The sequence below is a fragment of the Pristiophorus japonicus genome, chromosome 16 (genome assembly GCF_044704955.1).
Source record: "Pristiophorus japonicus isolate sPriJap1 chromosome 16, sPriJap1.hap1, whole genome shotgun sequence".
NCBI lineage: Eukaryota > Metazoa > Chordata > Chondrichthyes > Pristiophoridae > Pristiophorus > Pristiophorus japonicus.
Window position 1 is genome coordinate 133,081,686 of NC_091992.1, and position 20,558 is coordinate 133,102,243.

General features: G+C 49.8%; 1 protein-coding gene across 2 annotated transcripts in view; it reads right to left on the reverse strand.

Moving 5' to 3' along the window:
- LOC139226842 (sodium-coupled monocarboxylate transporter 1-like) overlaps positions 1–20,558 on the reverse strand; it is a 152,386-nt gene that overhangs the window by 116,742 nt on the left and 15,086 nt on the right. For both annotated transcript variants that reach the window (XM_070857910.1, XM_070857911.1), the window contains exons 5-6: positions 16,390–16,441; positions 9,744–9,811 (exon numbers count right to left, since the gene is read on the reverse strand). In XM_070857910.1, the coding sequence (XP_070714011.1) occupies positions 9,744–9,811; positions 16,390–16,441 (120 nt within the window). The remainder of the gene's footprint in view (positions 1–9,743; positions 9,812–16,389; positions 16,442–20,558) is intronic.

The following is a 20,558-nucleotide window of genomic DNA, read 5'->3' on the forward strand; positions in this document are numbered from 1 at the left end:
CGGCCCACAGATGCCAAGACAGAGGCTATCAGGAACGCGCCCAGGCCACAGAACGTCACGGAGCTGCAGTCGTTCCTGGGACTACTCAACTATTTTGGTAACTTCCTACCGGGATTAAGCACCCTTTTAGAGCCCCTACATGTGTTATTGTTAAAAGGTGAGAACTGGATACGGGGAAAAAAACAAGTAATTGCTTTTGAGAAAGCCAGAAACATTTTATGCTCCAAAAAGCTGCTTGTATTATATAACCCGTGTAAAAGACTTGTGCTAACATGTGAAGCATCGTTGTACGGAGTTGGGTGTGTATTACAACAAGCTAACGTTGCGGGGAAGTTGCAACCTGTCGCCTATGCTTCCAGGAGCTTGTCTAAGGCCGAAAGGGCCTACAGCATGATTGAGAAAGAGGCATTAGCATGTGTGTTCGGGGTAAAGAAAATGCATAGTACCTGTTTGGCCTCAAATTTGAGCTGGAAATTGATCACAAGCCTCTCACATCCCTGTTCGCTGAAAACAAGGGGATAAATACTAATGCCTCAGCCCGCATACAAAGGTGGGCACTCGCGCTATCAGCGTATAACTATACCATCCGCCACATGCCAGGCACCGAGAACTGTGCGGATGCTCTCAGTCGGCTACCATTGCCCACCATGGGGGTGGAAATGGCACAGCCTGCAGACTTGTTGATGGTCATGGAAGCATTTGAAAATGATAAATCACCTGTCACGGCCCGCCAGATTAGGACTTGGACCAGCCAAGATCCTCTGCTGTCCCTAGTCAAAAACTGTGTACTGCATGGGAGCTGGGCCAGCATCCCCGTTGAAATGCAAGAGCCAATCAAGCTGTTCCAGCGGCGAAAGGACGAGCTGTCCATTCAGGCAGACTGCCTGTTGTGAGATAACCGTGTAGTGCTACCAAAAAAGGGCAGGGAGACATTCATCTCGGATCTCCACAGCACACACATAGTAATGATGAAAGCAATAGCCAGATCCCGCGTGTGGTGGCCCGGAATTGACTCTGGCTTAGAGTCCTGTGTACGGTAATGCAGCCTATGTGCTCAGTTGAGCAACGCGCCCAGAGAGGTACCACTAAGTTTGTGGTCCTGGCCCTCCAGACCATGGTCAAGGATCCATGTCGACTATGCGGGCCCGTTTCTCGGTAAAATGTTCCTGGTGGTGGTGGATGCTTTTTTAAAATGGATTGAATGTGAAATAATGTTGGGAAGCACCGCCACCGCCACCATTGAAAGCCTGAGGGCCATGTTTGCCACCAATGGCCTGCCTGACATACTGGTCAGTGACAACGGGCCATGTTTCACCAGTGCTGAATTTGAAGAATTCATGACCCGCAATGGGATCAAACATGTCACCTCGGCCCCATTTAAACCAGCCTCCAATGGGCAGGCAGAGCGGGCAGTACAAACCAAACAGAGCCTTAAACGAGTCACAGAAGGCTCACTCCAAACTCGCCTGTCCCGAGTACTGCTCAGCTACCGCACGAGACCCCACTTGCTCACAGGGGTGCCCTCAGCTGAGCTACTCATGAAAAGGACACTTAAAACCAGACTCTCGCTGGTTCACCCTAACCTGCATGATCAGGTAGAGAGCAGGCGGCAGCAACAAAATGTAAATGATGGTCGCGCCACTGTGTCACGGGAAATTGATCTGAATGACCCTGTGTATGTGCTAAACTATGGACATGGTCCCAAGTGGATTGCGGGCACAGTGATAGCTAAAGAAGGGAATAGGGTGTTTGTAGTCAAACTAGACAATGGACAAATTTGCAGAAAGCACCTGGATCAAACGAGGCTGCGGTTCAGACTGCCCTGAACAATCCACAGCAGACACCACCTTTATCGAGCCCACAACACACACCCAAAGGATCAACGACACCACGCCGGACCAGGAAACGAACCCATCACACCCAACAGCCCAGCAAGGCCAGACTCACCCAGCAACTCTGCAGGGCTAACAACATGCCAGCCCAGCGAGGGCACAGCCAATACACCAGAACAGACATTTGTACCGAGGCGGTCCACCAGGGAAAGAAAGGCTCCCGACTGCCTCACCTTGTAAATAGTTTTAACTTTGACTTTGACTTTACAGATGTTGTGTATCTGCAAAGCATGCACTCCCATATTCCGCCACCAGGGAGCTCATCCCCTGAAGTCCCAGGGGATTCCAGCATCCCTTGGGAGCACTGTATATAAGCCGGCCCCTAAGGCCTGTTCCTCACTCTGGAGTGTCTTACTAAAGACTGAGGTCACTGTTACTTTAACCTCCCTGTGTGCAGCCTCATCTGTGTTAGGAACACAATACTCTCAGCGATGAGACTCGAGATGCTCACCGCCCTCCCGGATGCTCGTCCTCCACATAGGGCGGTCTTTGGCCAGGGATTCCCAGGTGTCGGTGGGGAAGTTTTGAGGTGTCCTTGAAACGTTTTCTCTGCCCACCTGGGGCTCGCTTGCCATGTAGGTGTTCTGAGTAGAGCGCTTGCTTTGGGAGTCTTGTGTCGGGCGCGGACAATGTGGCCCGCCCAACAGAGCTGGTCGAGTGTGGTCAGTGCTTTAATGCTGGGGATGTTGGCCTGATCGAGAACACTGATGTTGGTGTGTCTATCCTCCCAGGGGATTTGCAGGATCTTGCGGAGATATCGTCGGTGGTATTTCTCCAGCGATTTGAGGTGTCTACTGTATATGGTCCACCTCTCTGAGCCATACAGGAGGGCGGACATCACTACAGCCCTGTAGACCATAAGCTTGGTGCCAGATTTGAGGGCCTGATCCTCGAACACTCTCTTCCCCAGGCAAGCGAAGGCTGCGCTGGCGCACCGGAGGCGGTGTTGGACCTCATCTTCGATGTCTGCCCTTGCTGATAGTAGGCGTCCGAGGTATGGAAAGAGGTCCACTTTGTCCAAGGTCGCACCGTGGATTTTGATGACCGGGAGGGACATAGCTGTGTGGCGGGGTCAGGTCGGTGGAAGACCTTATCTTACAGATGTTTAGTGTAAGGCCCATGCTTTCGTATGCCTCGGTGAAGATGTTGACGATGGCTTGGAGTTCAATCTCTGAATGTGCGCAGACGCAAGCATTGCCCACATACTGTAGTTCAACGAGAGAGGATCGGATGACCTTGGATCTGGCCTGGAGGTGACGAAGGTTAAACAGGTTCCCACTGGTTCTAGTTTTGTTCCACACCAGCGGGGAGCTATGTTGAACATGAGATGGAACATTGCAGCAAGGAAGATTGAGAAGAGGACTGGCGCAATGACGCAGCCCTGCTTGACCCCTGTCCGGACGTGGATTGGGTCTGTGGTGGATCCGTTGGTCAGGATCACGGCTTGCATGTCGTCGTGGAGCAGACGGAGGATGGTGACAAACTTTTGGGGGCAGCCGAAACGGAGGACGCTGAATAGTCCCTCGCAGTTAACAGTGTCAAAGGCCTTTGTGAGTTCAAAGAAGGCCATGTACAAGGGTTGTGCTGTTCCCTGCATTTCTCTTGCAGTTGTCGCTTGGTGAAGATCATGTCCGTTGTACCCTGTAGTGGACAGAATCCGCACTGTGACTCCGGGAGGAGCTCCTCAGCCACAGGGAGAAGATGGTTGAGGAGGATTCTAGCGATGACTTTCTCAGTGGCCGACAACAGGGAGACTCCTCTGTAGTTGCCGCTGTCGGACTTGTCCCCTTTTTTAAAGGTGGTCACGATTACGGCATCTGAGAACTCCAGGCATGCACTAACCTTCCAGAAGAGAGAGATGAGGTCATGCATTCAAGCCAATAGTGTCTCTCCGCCATATTTTAGCGCCTCAGCGGGGATTCCATCTGCTCCTAATGCTTTGTTGTTCTTGAGCTGACGGATGGCCTTTTCTACCTCGTGCAGGGCTGGGATTTTGCTGAGATGGTGACAGATAGCATGCTGCGGGATGGAGTCGAGGGCACTCGAGGTGAAAAGGCAGAGTCTCAATTAATGAGATCTTCGAAGTGCTCCTTCCAGCGGGCCCTGACTGCCTCGGTGTCCTTGATGAGTGTCTCCCCATTCTTGGCTAACAGTGGAATGGGGCCTTAGGTGCTTGGGCCAGAGGTGGACTTAACTGCGGTGAAGAATCCTCGCACATCATGGCTGCCAGCCAGCTGCTGAATCTCCTGTGCTTTCTCCATCCACCATCTATTCTTTAGGTCATGGGTTTTTTGTTGGACCTCGGCCTTCAGCTGTCTGTAGAGCTGCTTAGCTGCTCTCAAGATGGGTTGTTGCTTTAAGTTCAGAAATGCCCTGCGCTTGCGGTTTATTAGCTCCTGGGTCTCCTGGTCATTCTCATCAAACCAATACTGGGACTAGACTTTCCACTTTTGTGCTCATCGCCCCAAAATGGGCGGTAAAAATAGGTTTTTAGATCGCCGGCTTCTCGTCCATTCTCAAAGCACCTAGTCTCCATTTTTGAAAATGGGCGTTACCACGAGCAATATGAAATGGGCGGTAGAGTTAAATCTCGCTGACCTCCTGCCGTAAAGTGTCGCCGTCCTTAGCAATGGCATGGCACTGCTCGATTCCCGCGATTCAGGAGGTCAAGGGTCATCATGACATGCGCAGAAGAGGAGAGAGAGAGGGGGAGCTCAGAGGGACTGAAGGCGCGTGTAGCTGTGGTGTGTGTTTGTTTGGCTGTTGTGGGAGGCACGAGTGAGATTCACCAGCAGCAAAAAGCCTACTAAGCACCAAGAACATAGTTGGCACCGAGTTTCTGTCCAACAAATAAGATATAACATGGAAGGGATGGTGGAGGCCCTGGAGCTGGTAGCCAGGAATACTGGTGGCAGAGGGCTCCCAGTGGCCCCGGAGCGCGGCACTGCACCCCAAGGTGCCGCACCCCCATTGCCAACCACACGAGAGCCAGCAGCAACATTTTGCTTCTGGCTCGGAGCATGTTCCCACCTCGGGTCCACCCTCTCCTGTATCTGTCCAAGCAGTGTTTCGGCCATCATCCCCCCCCCACCCCCAATGAAGCATCGCCTGAGGAGCTCCTCGGCCAGGCGGCTTGGAGTCAAGAGGGGAAGGGGTAGAGGTGGGGAGGAAAAGCGGGAGCAGAGGGGGCGGGGGCGGAAGGGTTGGTTTTTACAGAAATATTGATGATTTCAGACAAATGTTCGGTTTAAATTTTTATTTAACAAAACCTTGTTGCGCATTGGCTCAGATAGCTGTACCGTTACACGCTGGTGATTCCTTAACATCAAAAGGGTATAATGACACTTAACTTCAACCAACTTAAACTGTCACCAAGGCAATGCCCACCATTGATGTATCACCTGCAGTGTGTCAGCCTTGTAAATAATACCAATGTTCTTTCAGGCAAAGCAATCATTGATGAGCTCCTGACATAAGGCTCTTGCAACTATCATGCCACCATGGGCCTTTTCATGCGGTCTACGGAGGGGGGGGCGGGGGGGGAGGGCATGGCTTCAGCATCAGCCTGATTGTCTGGGCCGATGTCAGAGTCCACCTCCTCGTCCTCCTCTTCCTCTCTCTGGTGAGGTGGACTGTCAGACTCATCAGGCAATTCTTGTCCCCTCCTGATAGCCAAGTTGTGCAGCATGGAGCACATCACCACGAATTGAGCTACCTGCTCAGGGTGATATTGGAGGTCGCCTCATGAGTGGTCCAGGCATCTAAAGGGCTACTTAAGCACTCCAATGGTTTTCTCCACGATATTGCGAGTGGCTCTGTGGCTCTCGTTGTATCGCCTCTCAACTTCGGTGTGGGTGGTCACGTAGAGGGGTCATCAGCCAGGTGGCAAGGCCGTATCTTTTGTCACCAAGCAGCCAGCATTGACTTTGTGGCTGATTGTTAAACAAGTCAGATACAGTGCTCTCACACAGGATGTGAGCATCATGGATACTGCCCAGAAACTGAGCATTCACTGCCAGTATAATTTGTTGGTGGTCGACAACGAGTTGGACATTCAAGGATTGGAATCTCTTATGGTTCCTGAAAACCTCTGCATCCTGAAAAGATGCCCGCATCACGATGTGCGTACAGTCTATTGCTCCCTGCACCTTGGGGAAATTTGCAATTCTGGAGAATCCTAGAGTCCTCTCACTCTGTGCCTCCCTGGTCATTGGGAAGATGATCAAGTCCCTCCTGCGTGCGCACAGGGCTTCAGTGACCTGTCTAATTCAGCAAGGTGTGGCATGCTGAGAAAGTCCGCAAATGTCGCCAGCTGTGGCCTGAAAAGAACCAGAGGCATAGAACGATAGTGCCGCGGTGACTTTGACCTTGACAGTGCAGTACTGATGTGCTGGCTGGCTGCAGATCTCCCCTTATCAGCTGGCACACCTCAGTGATAACCTCTTTGTGGAAGCGCAGTCTCCAAAGGCAGGTGGTGTCGGGCAAGTCGAGGTAAACTGCTTCTCCCTGTACCTGCGGGGGGTGTAACGTCTGGTCCTCCTCATCAGTCTGGCATGTCTTACATTGGGCGCATAATGCTGTGGAGCGTACCTTCGGCGATCTCGAGTCTGTTGCATGTAATTGGTCACCAAGAGAGCATGAGAAAGGACAGGCCCCATTGCAGTAGTTCTCTGCTTTCCACCGATTGGTCACAAACGATGAATGTCCCGACGAAGACACCTATTAAATTCCAATCAGTCACAGTATGGTCAAGATGCTTGTACAGATGTTCACATCAACTCTCCCCCGAGGTTGAAGCACAGCAGCCTTTTAAAGGATGTGGCATGTGATGTAGAACATGGCATCCATAACGCTGTGATTAGTTCCGGTTAGTTCCACTTATTCTGGGCGGTTTTCTGGGCCAGTGATATTGTGGGCGATATGTGTGCGAGGTGGTGAATGTGACGCTGGGCGATCTCATTGGCCGCTAGTTTCTGTAACTATGCTCTTCACGACAAAAAAAAGTGGGCGGGCGGTATTATTGAATCTCGGCATTAAATCAGTGCAGAAATTAACGCAGGCCGATATTATGGGCGTTGATTTCACCCATTCTGATGAATCCGCCCCAAAAAAGTGGGCGGGCGGTATTATTTTTTCCTGGCATTAAACACATGGGGAAAGTAACGCTTGGCGATAAGTTTCCAAAAAATGGGCATCAATTTCCATTTTGTGACTAAATGGGCGATATATGTCATTTCAATGGTAAAATGGGCATTAAGTGGGCGTTAAGCAGGCAAAAAAAGTGGAGGTTCTAGCCCACAGTGTTTCCTGGTTGAGTGACCGAGCATCTCTTCGCAGGCACTGGTTATGGTGGCCTAGAGGGCAGACTAGGCGCTGTGGGCACTCTGCATCTCGGGGTCATCGAGGGTCGCCAGGTTGGCAGTGAGGCGCTGGCTGTATAGGGCTCTCTTAGCTGGGCCTTTGAGTGCCCCTATATTGATTTTTCTGTGGCATTGCTTCTGTTGCCATCGTCATTTTGGGGCCATATTAATGTTGATGACGGAACGGATTAGGCGGTGGTCCGTCCAGCAGTCGTCGGCTCCTGTCATGGCGCGGGTGATGCGCACGTCCTTGCGATCCCTTGCTCGGACGATGACTTAGTCGAGCAGGTGCCAGTCTTTGGAGCGAGGGTGTTGCCACGATGCCTTGTACTTGTCCCTCTGGTGGGACAAGGTGTTGGTGATGATAAGGTCGAGTTCTAGGCATTTTGTTAGGAGCAGAGTACCGCTGGAGTTGGTTTTCCCTACCCCCTCTCTGCCGATCACGCCTCCCCAGAGGTCCATGTCCTTACCGACTCTGGTGTTGAAGTCGCCGAGGAGGATCAGTTTGTTGTCCATAGGGACACGGGACAGGGATTTTCGAGGCTGGAGTAGAATGCCTCTTTGGCCTCATCGGTTGCGTCGAGTGTTGGGGCGTATGCACTGATAACTGTGGCGCACTGGTTCCGGGATAGAGTGAGCCAGAGAGTTATGAGGCATTTGCTAATTCTACAGGGGGAGTCTGAAGTGGTCGACCAGCTCGTTCTTGATGGCGAAACAAACTCCATGGAGGCAGCGTTCTTCCTCTGGTTTGCCTTTCCAGAAGGTGTAACCTCCACCTTGTTCTTTGAGCTGGCCTTCCCCTGCCCACCTGGTCTCGTTTAGGGCGGTGATGTCAACATTGAAGCGTCTAAGTTCCCGGGCAACGATGGCGGTGCGGCGTTCCAGTCTGTCGCTGTTGGGGTTGTCCATGAGGGTCCTGACATTCCAGGTCCCGAACTTCATTTTGAAGGGTGGAAGATGCTTGTGCATGAGTTCTTTTAACGGGGGGTGGCCATTGCACACCGGCTACCACACAGGCTTAGCAGAACAAGGTCTTAGTCCAGTGGCAAGGGGGTCAGAGACGACTGGAGGCCAGGCACTGCTGTATGGGCCTAATTGCCTATGGTGAGGTGTGAGCCGTAAGCTCGGCACTGAGCAGCGTCTTCAGGAGAGATGGTGGGAGATCTGAGGTGTGATAAGGGGAGGGGATGAGATACGCTGGGGCCCTGGTCCAATTTAGCTTCTTGAAGGGTCATGGGAGAAGTCAGAGTGGCCGCCGCCATTACCCACGCCATGATGTCCCAACAATGGATCGCTCCTTTAGCTAACCGACAATGACGGGGCGAGCACTTACAAAATATAGCATGCTTAGCAAATTACACACTCCAGAAAATAATTCTTAATCAATTTGTGTACCAGCAGGAATTTCCAAGTTGTAGAGATGACAATTAGAAAAAGTATATAAGATTCAGAGAAAGAGAAAGGGTGGAAGAAAAACAAAATATCGTGAAAAGACAGAAAAATCAGAGAAACATAGGATAACAGGTTTGTATTATTTTTGACTGTGAGCAGCACCACGGGAAATCAAAGTAATTAAATAAACTATGGTATAAACAAAGATTGCTATCTCTAGTTTGTAGAACTTCTATATTTCATGGCAAACACATTCTCTATTTATTTGATTCAACTGTATAATAGTGCATAGAGTAGACACAATGCCAAAACTTTCCATTATAAATAGGTGAACAGGAAGCTCACTATCAGTAAAAGCAGTGGATTCAAAATTCCATGGGTCGTTCAACATACTCCTGCCACAACTCTGAGGGCATGTAGCAGTAGTGGTCAGAAAATAGGCCAGGAACCAGGTATACTTCACCTTGACTATGCTTGTGAATTTCCTGTGGTCTAGCCTTCACCCATCCCTTAGAAGGCAACTGATATGGAATTGGCAGGGCCAAGGGTGCGTCTTCCAACACTGGGAGTACCCATATCCTCACCTTCACAGGGTTCTGGTGGAAGGTTGGAGGCCAGTACATCAATTGAAAAGCAATTGCCTGACCTGAAGGGCAGAAGTGGGCCCAATTTAGGGGGTGGTTAATACTGGGACTAGGCCCAGATCCCCAAAGATTCCAAAATAATTTTTTTATATATTTCAATGTGACCCTCTTACAAATGCCGTGTGGAAATACATTAAAAATAAATTACGTTACAAGGGGAGCTGCTATGTTTTCAGGAGATGACCCACCATCCCTCCCAAAACAGACAAATCATGCCATATCTTCCAGTGGGGCAAGGTAAAAGCCTAAGATGTGCCCTAATGGTACAGGTGCCCGTCAGTCCCCTGCAAATTAGGCGAGATTCCCCCAAACCCCACATAATCAGGCAGGGTCCGCGCTGGAGAGCATCAGCAGGCCTGATCCCGGCAGAATCGCTTCCCATGAAATTTTGGGGTCAGTGTCTTCTAGACTCATGATTATTAACTCCAATAAATATTCAAATTCAATTTTCTTACCAGTGCTGTATACAAAGTACACACAAGCGCTGTTGTTACAATGGAAATCCACAAGTTTATTCCAGTGACTGAAAAAGAGACAAATGAAAAAAAGGTAATTATTTAAACGCTAATTGATTAGAATTTTCTGCAATCGGAAAGTTAAAACTAGCAGTAATGCAACCACTCTATATGAATGCCACAAATTTGCAAATACTGCACCAAAATTTAAAAATCCAGCTTTGTTGGCAGCAATTTCTTACATGCAATTAAGACGCTCATATTAACAAATGGAATCTGCCAGCAAGGCCACATTTTCTGCCAGGGTCAGGATACACCCGTCCCAGCCTAAAATCAAAGTTCTTGATTGATCTGTTGGGAGCACAGCCTCCACACACCCTATTCATCGCCATTGGCATAAAGGGTGGAGAGGCCAGAAGAGGGATTCTCTATATCGGTGTTCCTACTTTCCTGGGCTTCAGAGAAACCCTTTATAGCACCAGTGGAGGTACAACCTGTGAGACCAGGAGTACCTACCTGGCATATGGTGAAGCACCTTGGGACATTTTACTACATTAAAGGCACTATATAAATGCAAATTGTTGTTGAAATAATTTTGTTGAATTATTTTAAAGCAGCTCCGTTTAGTCCACAAATGTGACCCTGAGCTTCCGGTTGCATGTCATTTTAATTCTTCGCCCCACTCCCACTCTGACCTCTCTGTCCTTGGCCACCTACATTGTTCTAATGAAGTTCAACGGTTGCTCAAGGAATAGCACCGCATCTTTCAATTAGGCAATTTACAGCCTTCTGGGCTCAACATTGAGTTCAACAATTTCAGATCATAACAACTGCTCCCAGTTGTTGGTAATGATTATGCTATTGCTATTTACATCTCCTCTAGACCCATCTTTTGTTTCTTTACTTGTTCCATTACCATCCCCTTTTGCCTTGCACCATTCATCCCTTTTGTCATCAAAACGAGCGTACTATGCTTAAACAAAGGGGACTACAGTGGGATGAGGGCAGAGTTGGCTAAAGTAGACTGGGAACACAGACTAAACGGTGGCACAATTGAGGAACAGTGGAGGACTTTTAAGGAGCTCTTTCATAATGCTCAACAAAAATATATTCCAGTGAAAAAGAAGGGCGGTAAGAGAAGGGATAACCAGCCATGGATAACCAAGGAAATAAAGGAGAGTATCAAATTAAAAACCAATGCTTATAAGGTGGCCAAGGTTAGTGGGAAACTAGAAGATTGGGAAAATTTTAAACGACAGCAAAGAATGACTAAGAAAGCAATAAAAAAAGGAAAGATAGATTACGAAGATAAACTTGCGCAAAACATAAAAACAGATAGCAAAAACTTTTACAGATATATAAAACGGAAGAGAGTCACTAAAGTAAATGTTGGTCCCTTAGAAGATGAGAAGGGGGATTTAATAATGGGAAATGTGGATATGGCTGAGACCTTAAACAATTATTTTGCTTCGGTCTTCACAGTGGAAGACACAAAAACCATGCCAAAAATTGCTGGGCACCGGAATGTGGGAAGGGAGGACCTTCAGACAAGCACCATCACTAGGGAGGTAGTGCTGGACAGGCTAATGGGACTGAAGGTAGACAAGTCCCCTGGTCCTGATGAAATGCATCCCAGGGTATTAAAAGAGATGGCGCAAGTTATAGCAGATGAATTCGTTATAATCTACCAAAATTCTCTGGACTCTGGGGAGGTACCAGCGGATTGGAAAGCAGCTAATGTAACGCCTCTGTTTAAAAAAGGGGGCAGACAAAAGGCAGGTAACTATAGGCCGGTTAGTTTAACATCTGTAGTGGGGAAAATGCTTGAAGCTATCATTAAGGAAGAAATAGCGGGACATCTAGATAGGAATAGTGCAATCAAGCAGACGCAACATGGATTCATGAAAGGGAAATCATGTTTAACTAACTTACTGGAATTCTTTGAGGATATAACGAGCATGGTGGATAGAGGTGTACCGATGGATGTGGTGTATTTAGATTTCCAAAGGGCATTCGATAAGGTGCCACACAAAAGATTACTGCAGAAGATAAAGGTACGCAGAGTCAGAGGAAATGTATTAGCATGGATCGAGAATTGGCTGGCCAACAGAAAGCAGAGAGTCGGGATAAATGGGTCCTTTTCGGGTTGGAAATCGGTGGTTAGTGGTGTGCCACAGGGATTGGTGCTGGGACCACAACTGTTTACAATATACATAGATGACCTGGAAGAGGGGACAGAGTGTAATGTAACACAATTTGCAGATGACACAAAGATTAGTGGGAAAACGGGTTGTGTAGAGGACACAGAGAGGCTGCAAAGAGATTTAGATAGGTTAAGCGAATGGGCTAAGGTTTGGCAGATGGAATACAATGTCGGAAAATGTGAGGTCATCCACCTTGGGGAAATAAAACAGTAAAAGGGAATATTATTTGAATGGGGAGAAATTACAACATGCTGCAGTGCAGAGGGACCTGGGGGTCCTTGTGCATGAAACTCTTTTGAGTTTACCTGCAAAACATAAAAACATTAAACGGTGCCACCCGACCTGGGTGACACTCCAGACATTTACAAGGCCCTTTTTTTCCCCCCCTTTTTTTTTTTTTGTGTTTTTCTTTTTTGGTTTTTTTTTTTGGGCACTAAATTCACAATTTTCCCCAGTGCCCCCTATAAAATAGAAGGGGGACACTAAAAGCACCGGCAATTAAAACAAATTAAACTTAAAAAACGTAAAATCAAATTAAAATTTGGTTGCCGGGCGTGATGATGCACTCCAGTCCCTCCGGTGCCCACCTCTCGCGGAAGGCCGCGAGCGTACCGGTGGACACCGCGTGCTCCATCTCCAAGGACACCCTGGACCGGATGTAAGAGCGGAAGAGAGGCAGGCAGTCAGGTTGAACGACCCCCTCGACCGCCCGCTGCCTGGACCGGCTGATGGCACCCTTGGCCGTGCCCAGGAGCAGTCCTACGAGGAGGCCTTCGGACCTACCCGCTCCCCTCCGCACAGGGTGCCCAAAGATCAGGAGAGTGGGACTGAAGTGCAGCCAGAATTTCAGGAGCAGCCCCTTCAAATAGTGGAACAGGGGCTGCAACCTTGTGCATTCAATAAAAACATGGAACACGGACTCCTCCAGACCGCAGAAATTGCAGGCGGCCTGGGAGTCCGTGAACCGGCTTAAAAATTTGTTGCACGGCACTGCTCCGTGCACCACCCTCCAGGCCAAGTCCCCGATGAATAGTGGGAGGACCCCTGCGTAGAGTGCCCTCCATCGGGGACCCCCGCCTCCTCCGGACGGCAAGATGGTACGCCATGGCGTGTCCGGACGGCCGGCGAGGATGGCAAAGTTGAGGGTGTGCAGGAGCAGCCCGTACAGGAAACCCCTCCGCGCGGAACTGAAAGGCACGGAGGGGATTTCCCCGAGGCGGCTCAAGTTGTGAGGCGCCGGCCCCCGAGGGAGGTTCCGGGGTTTGGCGCCGATGAGGAATTCCGTCCGGACGGGGGTCAGTTCGGACGGGATCTCCCCACGTGCTTGAGCCTCCTCGATACACCTAACGGAGTCAGGGCCCAGAGCTGTTTTTAGCGACTCGATGGCATCGGCCGCGTGGCGGACGTTGGCAGAATTTAGGCGCCGCGCCAGCGTGACTGGCGCCATCCAGCCCGCTCCTCCGCCATCGAGCAGGTCCCTGACCCTGGTCACCTCACCAGCCACAGCCCTCTCTTCCGACCGCCACATAAAACCTCGGCCGTGGAGGTACGGATTCCCGAGCAGCGGCTCCTGCAGGACGGCCGCCACTCCAGCCGGTGGAGAGCTGCGCTTGGTGGAGACTTTGTTCCAGACCCTGATGAGTTCCCTGTAAAAGACAGGCAGCTCCCGGAGGGCGGTCCTGGCACCCCCCAAGTTCACAAACAGGAGCTGCGTGTCATAATTGAGGTCGAGCTGCTGGCGGAAGAAATACCTCGCCAGAGCACACCACCTAGCAGGGGGCTCGACGTAAAGGTATCGCTGCAGGGTCTGAAGACGGAAAGTCGCGAGCTGGGCGCTGACGCACACCAACGACTGACCGCCCTCCTCAAGCGGGAGACTCAAGACCGCGGCAGAGACCCAGTGCTTCCTGTTGTTCCAGAAGAAGTCCACCAGCTTCTTCTGTATCTTGGCGACAAACGCAGGGGGAGGGGTCAAAGTGACCAGCCGGTACCACAGCATTGCGGCCACCAGCTGGTTTATAACTAGCGCTCGACCCCTGTAGGACAGCACTCGGAGCAGTCCTGTCCAGCGCCCTAGGCGAGCGGCGACCTTGGCCTCCAGCTCCTGCCAGTTCGCCGGCCAGGCTCCCTCGTCGGGGCTAAGGTAGACTCCCAGATAGAGGAGATGGGTCGTGCTCCAGGCAAAAGGCCTGAGCTCCTCCGGCAGGGAGTCCACCCGCCACTGACCCACCAGGAGTCCGGAACATTTCTCCCAGTTGATCCTGGCGGAGGACGCGGCCGAGTAAATCTCCTGGCACTCACGCATCCTCTGCAGGTCAGCGGGATCCTCTACCGCGAGGAGCACGTCATCGGCGTAAGCCGAGAGGACGACCTCCACGCCCGGCCCTTGCAGAGCCAGTCCCGTCAACCTCGTCCGCAAGAGGCGCAGGAAAGGCTCCACGCAAACGGCGTATAACTGGCCGGACATGGGGCATCCCTGGCGCACCCCTCTCCTAAAGCGAAGGGGCGCCGTCAAGGACCCGTTAACCTTAATCAGACACTCCGCGGCGGCGTACAAAAGTCGGATCCGGGCGACGAAATGCGTCCCGAACCCGAAAGCGCGCAGAGTTCCGAGCAGATAGTCGTGATCCACCCTGTCGAACGCCTTCTCTTGGTCGAGGGATAGGAAGGCGACCGACAGACCAGCCTCCTGGGAGCAATGGATGAGGTCCCGGACCAGATGGATGTTGTCGTGGATCGTCCGGCCCGGGACCGTGTATGACTGGTCGGGGTGGATCATGTGGTCCAGCACGGCACCAAGGCGAGCAGACATCGCCCTGGCGAAGATTTTGTAGTCCGTGCTGAGGAGGGAGACCGGGCGCCAGTTCTTAAGGAGGCGGAGATCGCCCTTCTTAGGCAGCAGGACGATGACTGCCCTGCGCCAAGAGAGGGGCATCTCCCCGGTCGCCAGACTTTCCCCCAGGACCCGCGCGTAGTCGCCCCCCAGGACGTCCCAGAACGCCCTGTGGAACTCCACGGTCAGCCCGTCCAGCCCCGGGGATTTTCCCCTCGAGAGCCGGGCGAGGGCACCGGTCAGCTCCGCCAGGCTTAGCGGAGCTTCCAGATTTTCGGCGCCCTCCGGGCTGACCTTCGGCAGGTCCTCCCACAAAACTCTACGCGCTTCCTCGCTGGACGGATCCGGAGAGAACAGAGCCCCGTAATATTCACGGACCCTGTTGTTGACGCCCTCCGGATCCGAGACGAGAGAGCCGTCGTCGGCCAGCAGCGTCAAGAGCTGCTTACGGACACTCTGCCTTTTTTCCAGCGAGTCCTTGTGCATGAATCCCAAAAAGTTAGTTTGCAGGTGCAGCAGGTAATCAGGAAGGCGAATGGAAAGTTGGCCTTCATTGCGAGAGGGATGGAGTACAAAAGCAGGGAGGTCTTGCTGCAACTGTACAGGGTATTGGTGAGGCCGCACCTGGAGTACTGCGTGCAGTTTTGGTCACCTTACTAAAGGAAGGATATACTAGCCTTGGAGGGGGTACAGAGACGATTCACTAGGCTGATTCCGGAGATGAGGTGGTTACCTTATGATGATAGATTGAGTAGGCTGGGTCTTTACTCGTTGGAATTCAAAAGGATGAGGGGTGATCTTATAGAAACATTTAAAATAATGAAAGGGATAGACAAGATAGAGGCAGAGAGGTTGTTTCCACTGGTCGGGGAGACTAGAACTAGGGGGGCACAGCCTCAAAATACGGGGGAGCCAATTTAAAACCGAGTTGAGAAGGAATTTCTTCTCCCAAAGGGTTGTGAATCTGTGGAATTCTCTGCCCAAGGAAGCAGTTGAGACTAGCTCATTGAATATATTCAAATCACAGATAGATAGATTTTTAACCAATAAGGGAATTAAGGGTTATGGGGAGCGGGCGGGTAAGTGAGCTAGGTCCACGGCCAGATCAGCCATGATCTTTTTGAATGGCGGAGCAGGCTCGAAGGGCTAGATGGCCTACTCCTGTTCCAAATTCTTATGTTCTTATATTCTTATGCTCTAATCTCTCCCTATCACAGACCTTCCCTTTTGTTCTTTCTTCCCCGCGCCCCCTTTCCCTACCTCTGTACTTACTTAAAACCTGTTACATCTCTAACATTTTCCAGTTCTGATGAAAAGTCATCGATCTGAAACGTTAACTTTGTTTCTCTCTCCACAGATGCTGCCTGACCTGCTGAGTATTTCCAGCATTTGCTCTTTTTATAGCAATTACTGTATAAATGTACAATCACATTAAAGAAATATTGCAAGTTTAAAAAAAAACCCTCCCCAAAAAATTATGCATTTATACATGGCACAAGCTTAACCAACATCACTATTTTAACATTTCTTAGTATCAATTTGATTGAACCATAGCAGCATTAATTGTGCAGTAACTAAAGCAAGTATCACAAGAAAATGTACAACTTACCTTGACTTAATGCTAATGAGGGTGCATAAGTCACGATGCCAAGATAAAAGAACTGGAAAGTAATAGAAAGTCATATTAACTATGATTCAAACTAAATTATTTATGCTGAAGGCTGCCCTTCTGATCCTCAGAACAATTCATCACAACATAAGCAGCCAATTTATCCACTAGACATAAGCAGCTATCTTATAATTAAAAACCTCACAAGAATCCATTGGCTAATATGTTCACTATTACAAAATCCTCAAAATGACTCTAGTAATATTAGCAGGGAACACTTAAGGCATTCATGTGACATTCCAAATCAGCTGTTTTCATGCTTTTTAAATGGGTAAATCAAGGGAATTCTTATCTGGAATCCACAGTGGAAACTGTCGGAAAATTTGGGAGGTGAGATCCATCACTGCACATCAAAGGTAAAATGCTAACAAAGGCAGATTTTGTCCTCTATCGCTGGGAACTTCCTCTCCTACTCTGCTGCTGTAACTTAGGCTCATCCTCGACCCTGAGGGACTACCTATGATGATAAGTTCAGCAGAAACCCTGTTTATGTGCATAAATGGGGTATCCACCAAACTTCTGCCAAATGTTACACTGGCGAAGCAGGAGAAGTCCCAAAGAAACTCCAGGTGAAATAGTTTTCACAGGACTATGAAGACAATGGTGATGATGATGATGATAATAGCCTTCCACCCCATGTACCTGTGGCGCCCGTCAATTTCACTCTCTTCATCACCTGCCTTCTCTGTCCCATGCACCAACTCAGAGACAATGGCCATGAAATTCAGTTCTGTAGCACCCAGTTTTTCGGCACTACAGGTGTCGTCTTGTGTCCAACATGGCATCCTGCGGCGTGTGCACACTTCTGGTGTGGGTCATGCTGGATGCCATTTTGGTGAGATTGTTAGCACGTGCGTCGGAAGTATGCAGAGCAGGCACATCGTGATGTCAAATACTGGAATACCGCGTGCAGTTTTGGTTTCTATGAAAGGATATACTTGCTTTGGAGGCAGTTCAGAGAAGGTTCACAAGGTTGATTCCGGAGATGAGGGGGTTGACTTATGAGGAAAGGTTGAGCCTCTACTCATTAGTATTCAGAAGAATGAGAGGTGATCTTATCGAAACGTATAAGATTATGAGGGGGCTTGACAAGATGGATGCGGAGAGGATGTTTCCACTGATAGGGGAGACTAGAATTAGAATAAGGGGACGCACATTTAAAACTGAGATGAGGAGAAATTTCTTCTCAGAGGGTTGCGGATCTGTGGAATTCGCTGCCTCAGAGAGCTGTGGAAGCTGGGGCATTGAATAAATTTAAGACAGAAATAGACAGTTTCTTAAACGATAAAGGAATAAGGGGTTATGGAGAGCGGGCAGGGAAGTGGAGCTGAGTCCATGATCAGATCAGCCATGATCGTATTAAATGGTGGAGCAGGCTCGAGGGGCCGTATGGCCTACTCCTGCTCCTATTTCTTATGTTCTTATAGCACGTAACACTGATCTGATGCCAGTGCTACCATTTTCGACCTCATCATCATCATAGGCAGTCCCTCGGAGTCGAGGATGACTTGCTGAAGAGTCTGATGCGTGAAATTCCATTTTTGACAACGTTCCAGCTAATGCCCTCTCTTAAAGATGCACAGCGACAGGAAGTACCCCCAACTAGTACTATTTAAAGGGATCATCAACTGCTTTCAGGTTAGTTGCTGATTGATTTCTACTGGCTTTTGGTGAGTTTGTAATGTGTTTGGTGGTTTGTTATCTTATTTGAAGTTGCTGAAGTCTCCAGGGACTGATGTGGCAGATTACTTCAAGGCTTCTGCTCAGACCAGTTGCTTCCAGACATGGGTGCAGTAATTTGTATTCACCTTGTCCAGCGAGAAGCGTGTCAGTGAGTGTGGTGCAATGTGTTTGGGTGATGTGCCTGTCATGGTTGAATAGCTGGCAGTGTGTGAAAGCTGGGAGATGTGGGTGTGAGGCTTACAGCAGTGCTAAATGTGTGAGTATAAGGTGAAGTTATGAATGTGAGGTATGAGTCGTGATTGAGAGAGATTGTTCGTAGGTGAGTGAAGTGGGATGGTGAATTGAGTAGTATCTGAGCCTAGTGGTTCACGTTGTAAGGATATGGCATTTGAAGATGAATTCATTGGCCATGACTGTTGTGTATAGAGAAAGAGTCAGACTGAACACTGTAAGCTCAAAGTAAAGTGTGACCGTAGTCTTTTATTGCAGGTCTCCAGAGTGTCTCTCCAACCTGTGAAGCCTTCTTAAGTATCTGTGCTTCCAAGGGATTATTGGATCCCTTGGGACTCCAGGGAATGAGCCCTCTGGTGGTTGTACAGAGTAAATACAAATCTACATATATAATAACATTCCCCCCCCCCAAAGTCAATAGTGTAACTATTTACAATGTGCGTCGATCTGGGGCCCTTCTTGCCCTGGTTGATCGTCTCGGTGTGAAAGATGGTGTTGTTGAATTATTTGTTGGGCCCCCGCTGGGCTGCTGGCCTTGCTGGGCTGCCTGGTATGTTGGGCCCTGCAGGGCTGCTGTGGATGATGGGTTCTGCTTCGTGGTCAACCGTGGTGCCGGTTGCCACTGGTGTGTAAGGTGGGGTCCAAGGTGGGTTGCTCAGGATAGTCCAGGTAGTTTGATTTGGTCCAAGTGTTTCCGGTGAATGAGTCCATTTGAAAGTTTGACCCGAAACACCCTGCTCCCCTCTTTGGCCACGACAGTGCCGGGAAGCCACTTGAGACCTTGTCCATAACTTAATACAAATACAGCATCATTGACTTCAATCTCGCTATCATTTGCGCTATCATGGTATGCACTTTGTTGAAGCCGCCTGTTCTCTACCTGTTCATGTAGATCAGGATGAACTAACGAGAGCCTTGTCTTAAGTGCTCTTTTCATGAGCAGTTCAGCAGGTGGGATCCCAGTGAGTGAGTGGGGTCTCGTGCGGTAGCTAAGCAGGACTCGGGATAGGCGAGTCTGCAGTGAGCCTTCAGTTACCCTCTTCAAGCCTTGCTTTATGGTTTGCACTGCTCTCTCTGCCTGACCATTGGACGCTGGTTTAAACAGGGCAGATGTGACATGTTTGATCCCATTACGGGTCATGAATTCTTTGAATTCAGCACTGGTAAAACATGGCCCGTTGTCGCTCATCAGGACATCGGGTAAGCCGTGATTGGCAAACATGGCCCGCAGGCTTTCAGTAGTGGCAGCGGATGTGCTAGCCGACATTATCTCACATTCAATCCACTTGGAGTACACGTCTACAACCACAAGGAACATTTTACCCAAGAATGGGCCTGCATAGTCGACGTGTACCCTAGACCACGGTTTGGAGGGCCAAGATCATAAACTTAGCGGCACCTCCTGAGGTACATTGCTTAACTGCGAGCATGTATTACAGCTGTGAACGCAGGACTCTAAGTCCGCATCGATACCGGGCCACCACACGTGGGATCTGGCTATCGCTTTATCATTATGATGCCTGGGTGGGTACTGTGGAGGTCATTGATGAAGGTGTCTCTGCTCTTCTTGGAGACCACTACTCGATTGCCCCACAGAAAGCAGTCTGCCTGTATAGACATTTCATCTTTGCACCGCTGGAACGGCTTTATCTCTTCCTGCATTTCCACTGGGACACTGGATCAGCTCCCGTGAAGCACACAGCTTTTGACTAGAGATAATAAGGGGTCCTGGCTGTCCAGGTTTTGATCTGCGGGGCAGCGATTGGTGATTGCTCACTCTCAAATGCTTCCATAACCATGGCTAGATCTGTGGGCTGCGCCATTTCCACCCCCGTGGTGGACAATGGCAGCCTATTGAGAGCATCGGCGCAGTTTACTGTGCCTGGCCTGTGGCGGATGGCGTAGTTGTATGCAGACAACGTGAGCGCCCATCTCTGGATGCAGGCCGATGCGTTGGTATTTATCCCTTTACTCTCGGAAAACAAGGATATAAGTGGCTTATGGTCAGTTTCCAATTCAAATTTTAGCACAAACAGATATTGATGCATTTTCTTTACCTCATAAACACATGCTAATGCTTCTTTTTCAATCATGCTGTAGGCTCTCTCAGCCTTAGACAGACTCCTGGATGCATAAGCAACCGGTTGCAGTTTTCCAAAATCATTAGCTTGTTGCAATACACACCCAACGCCATA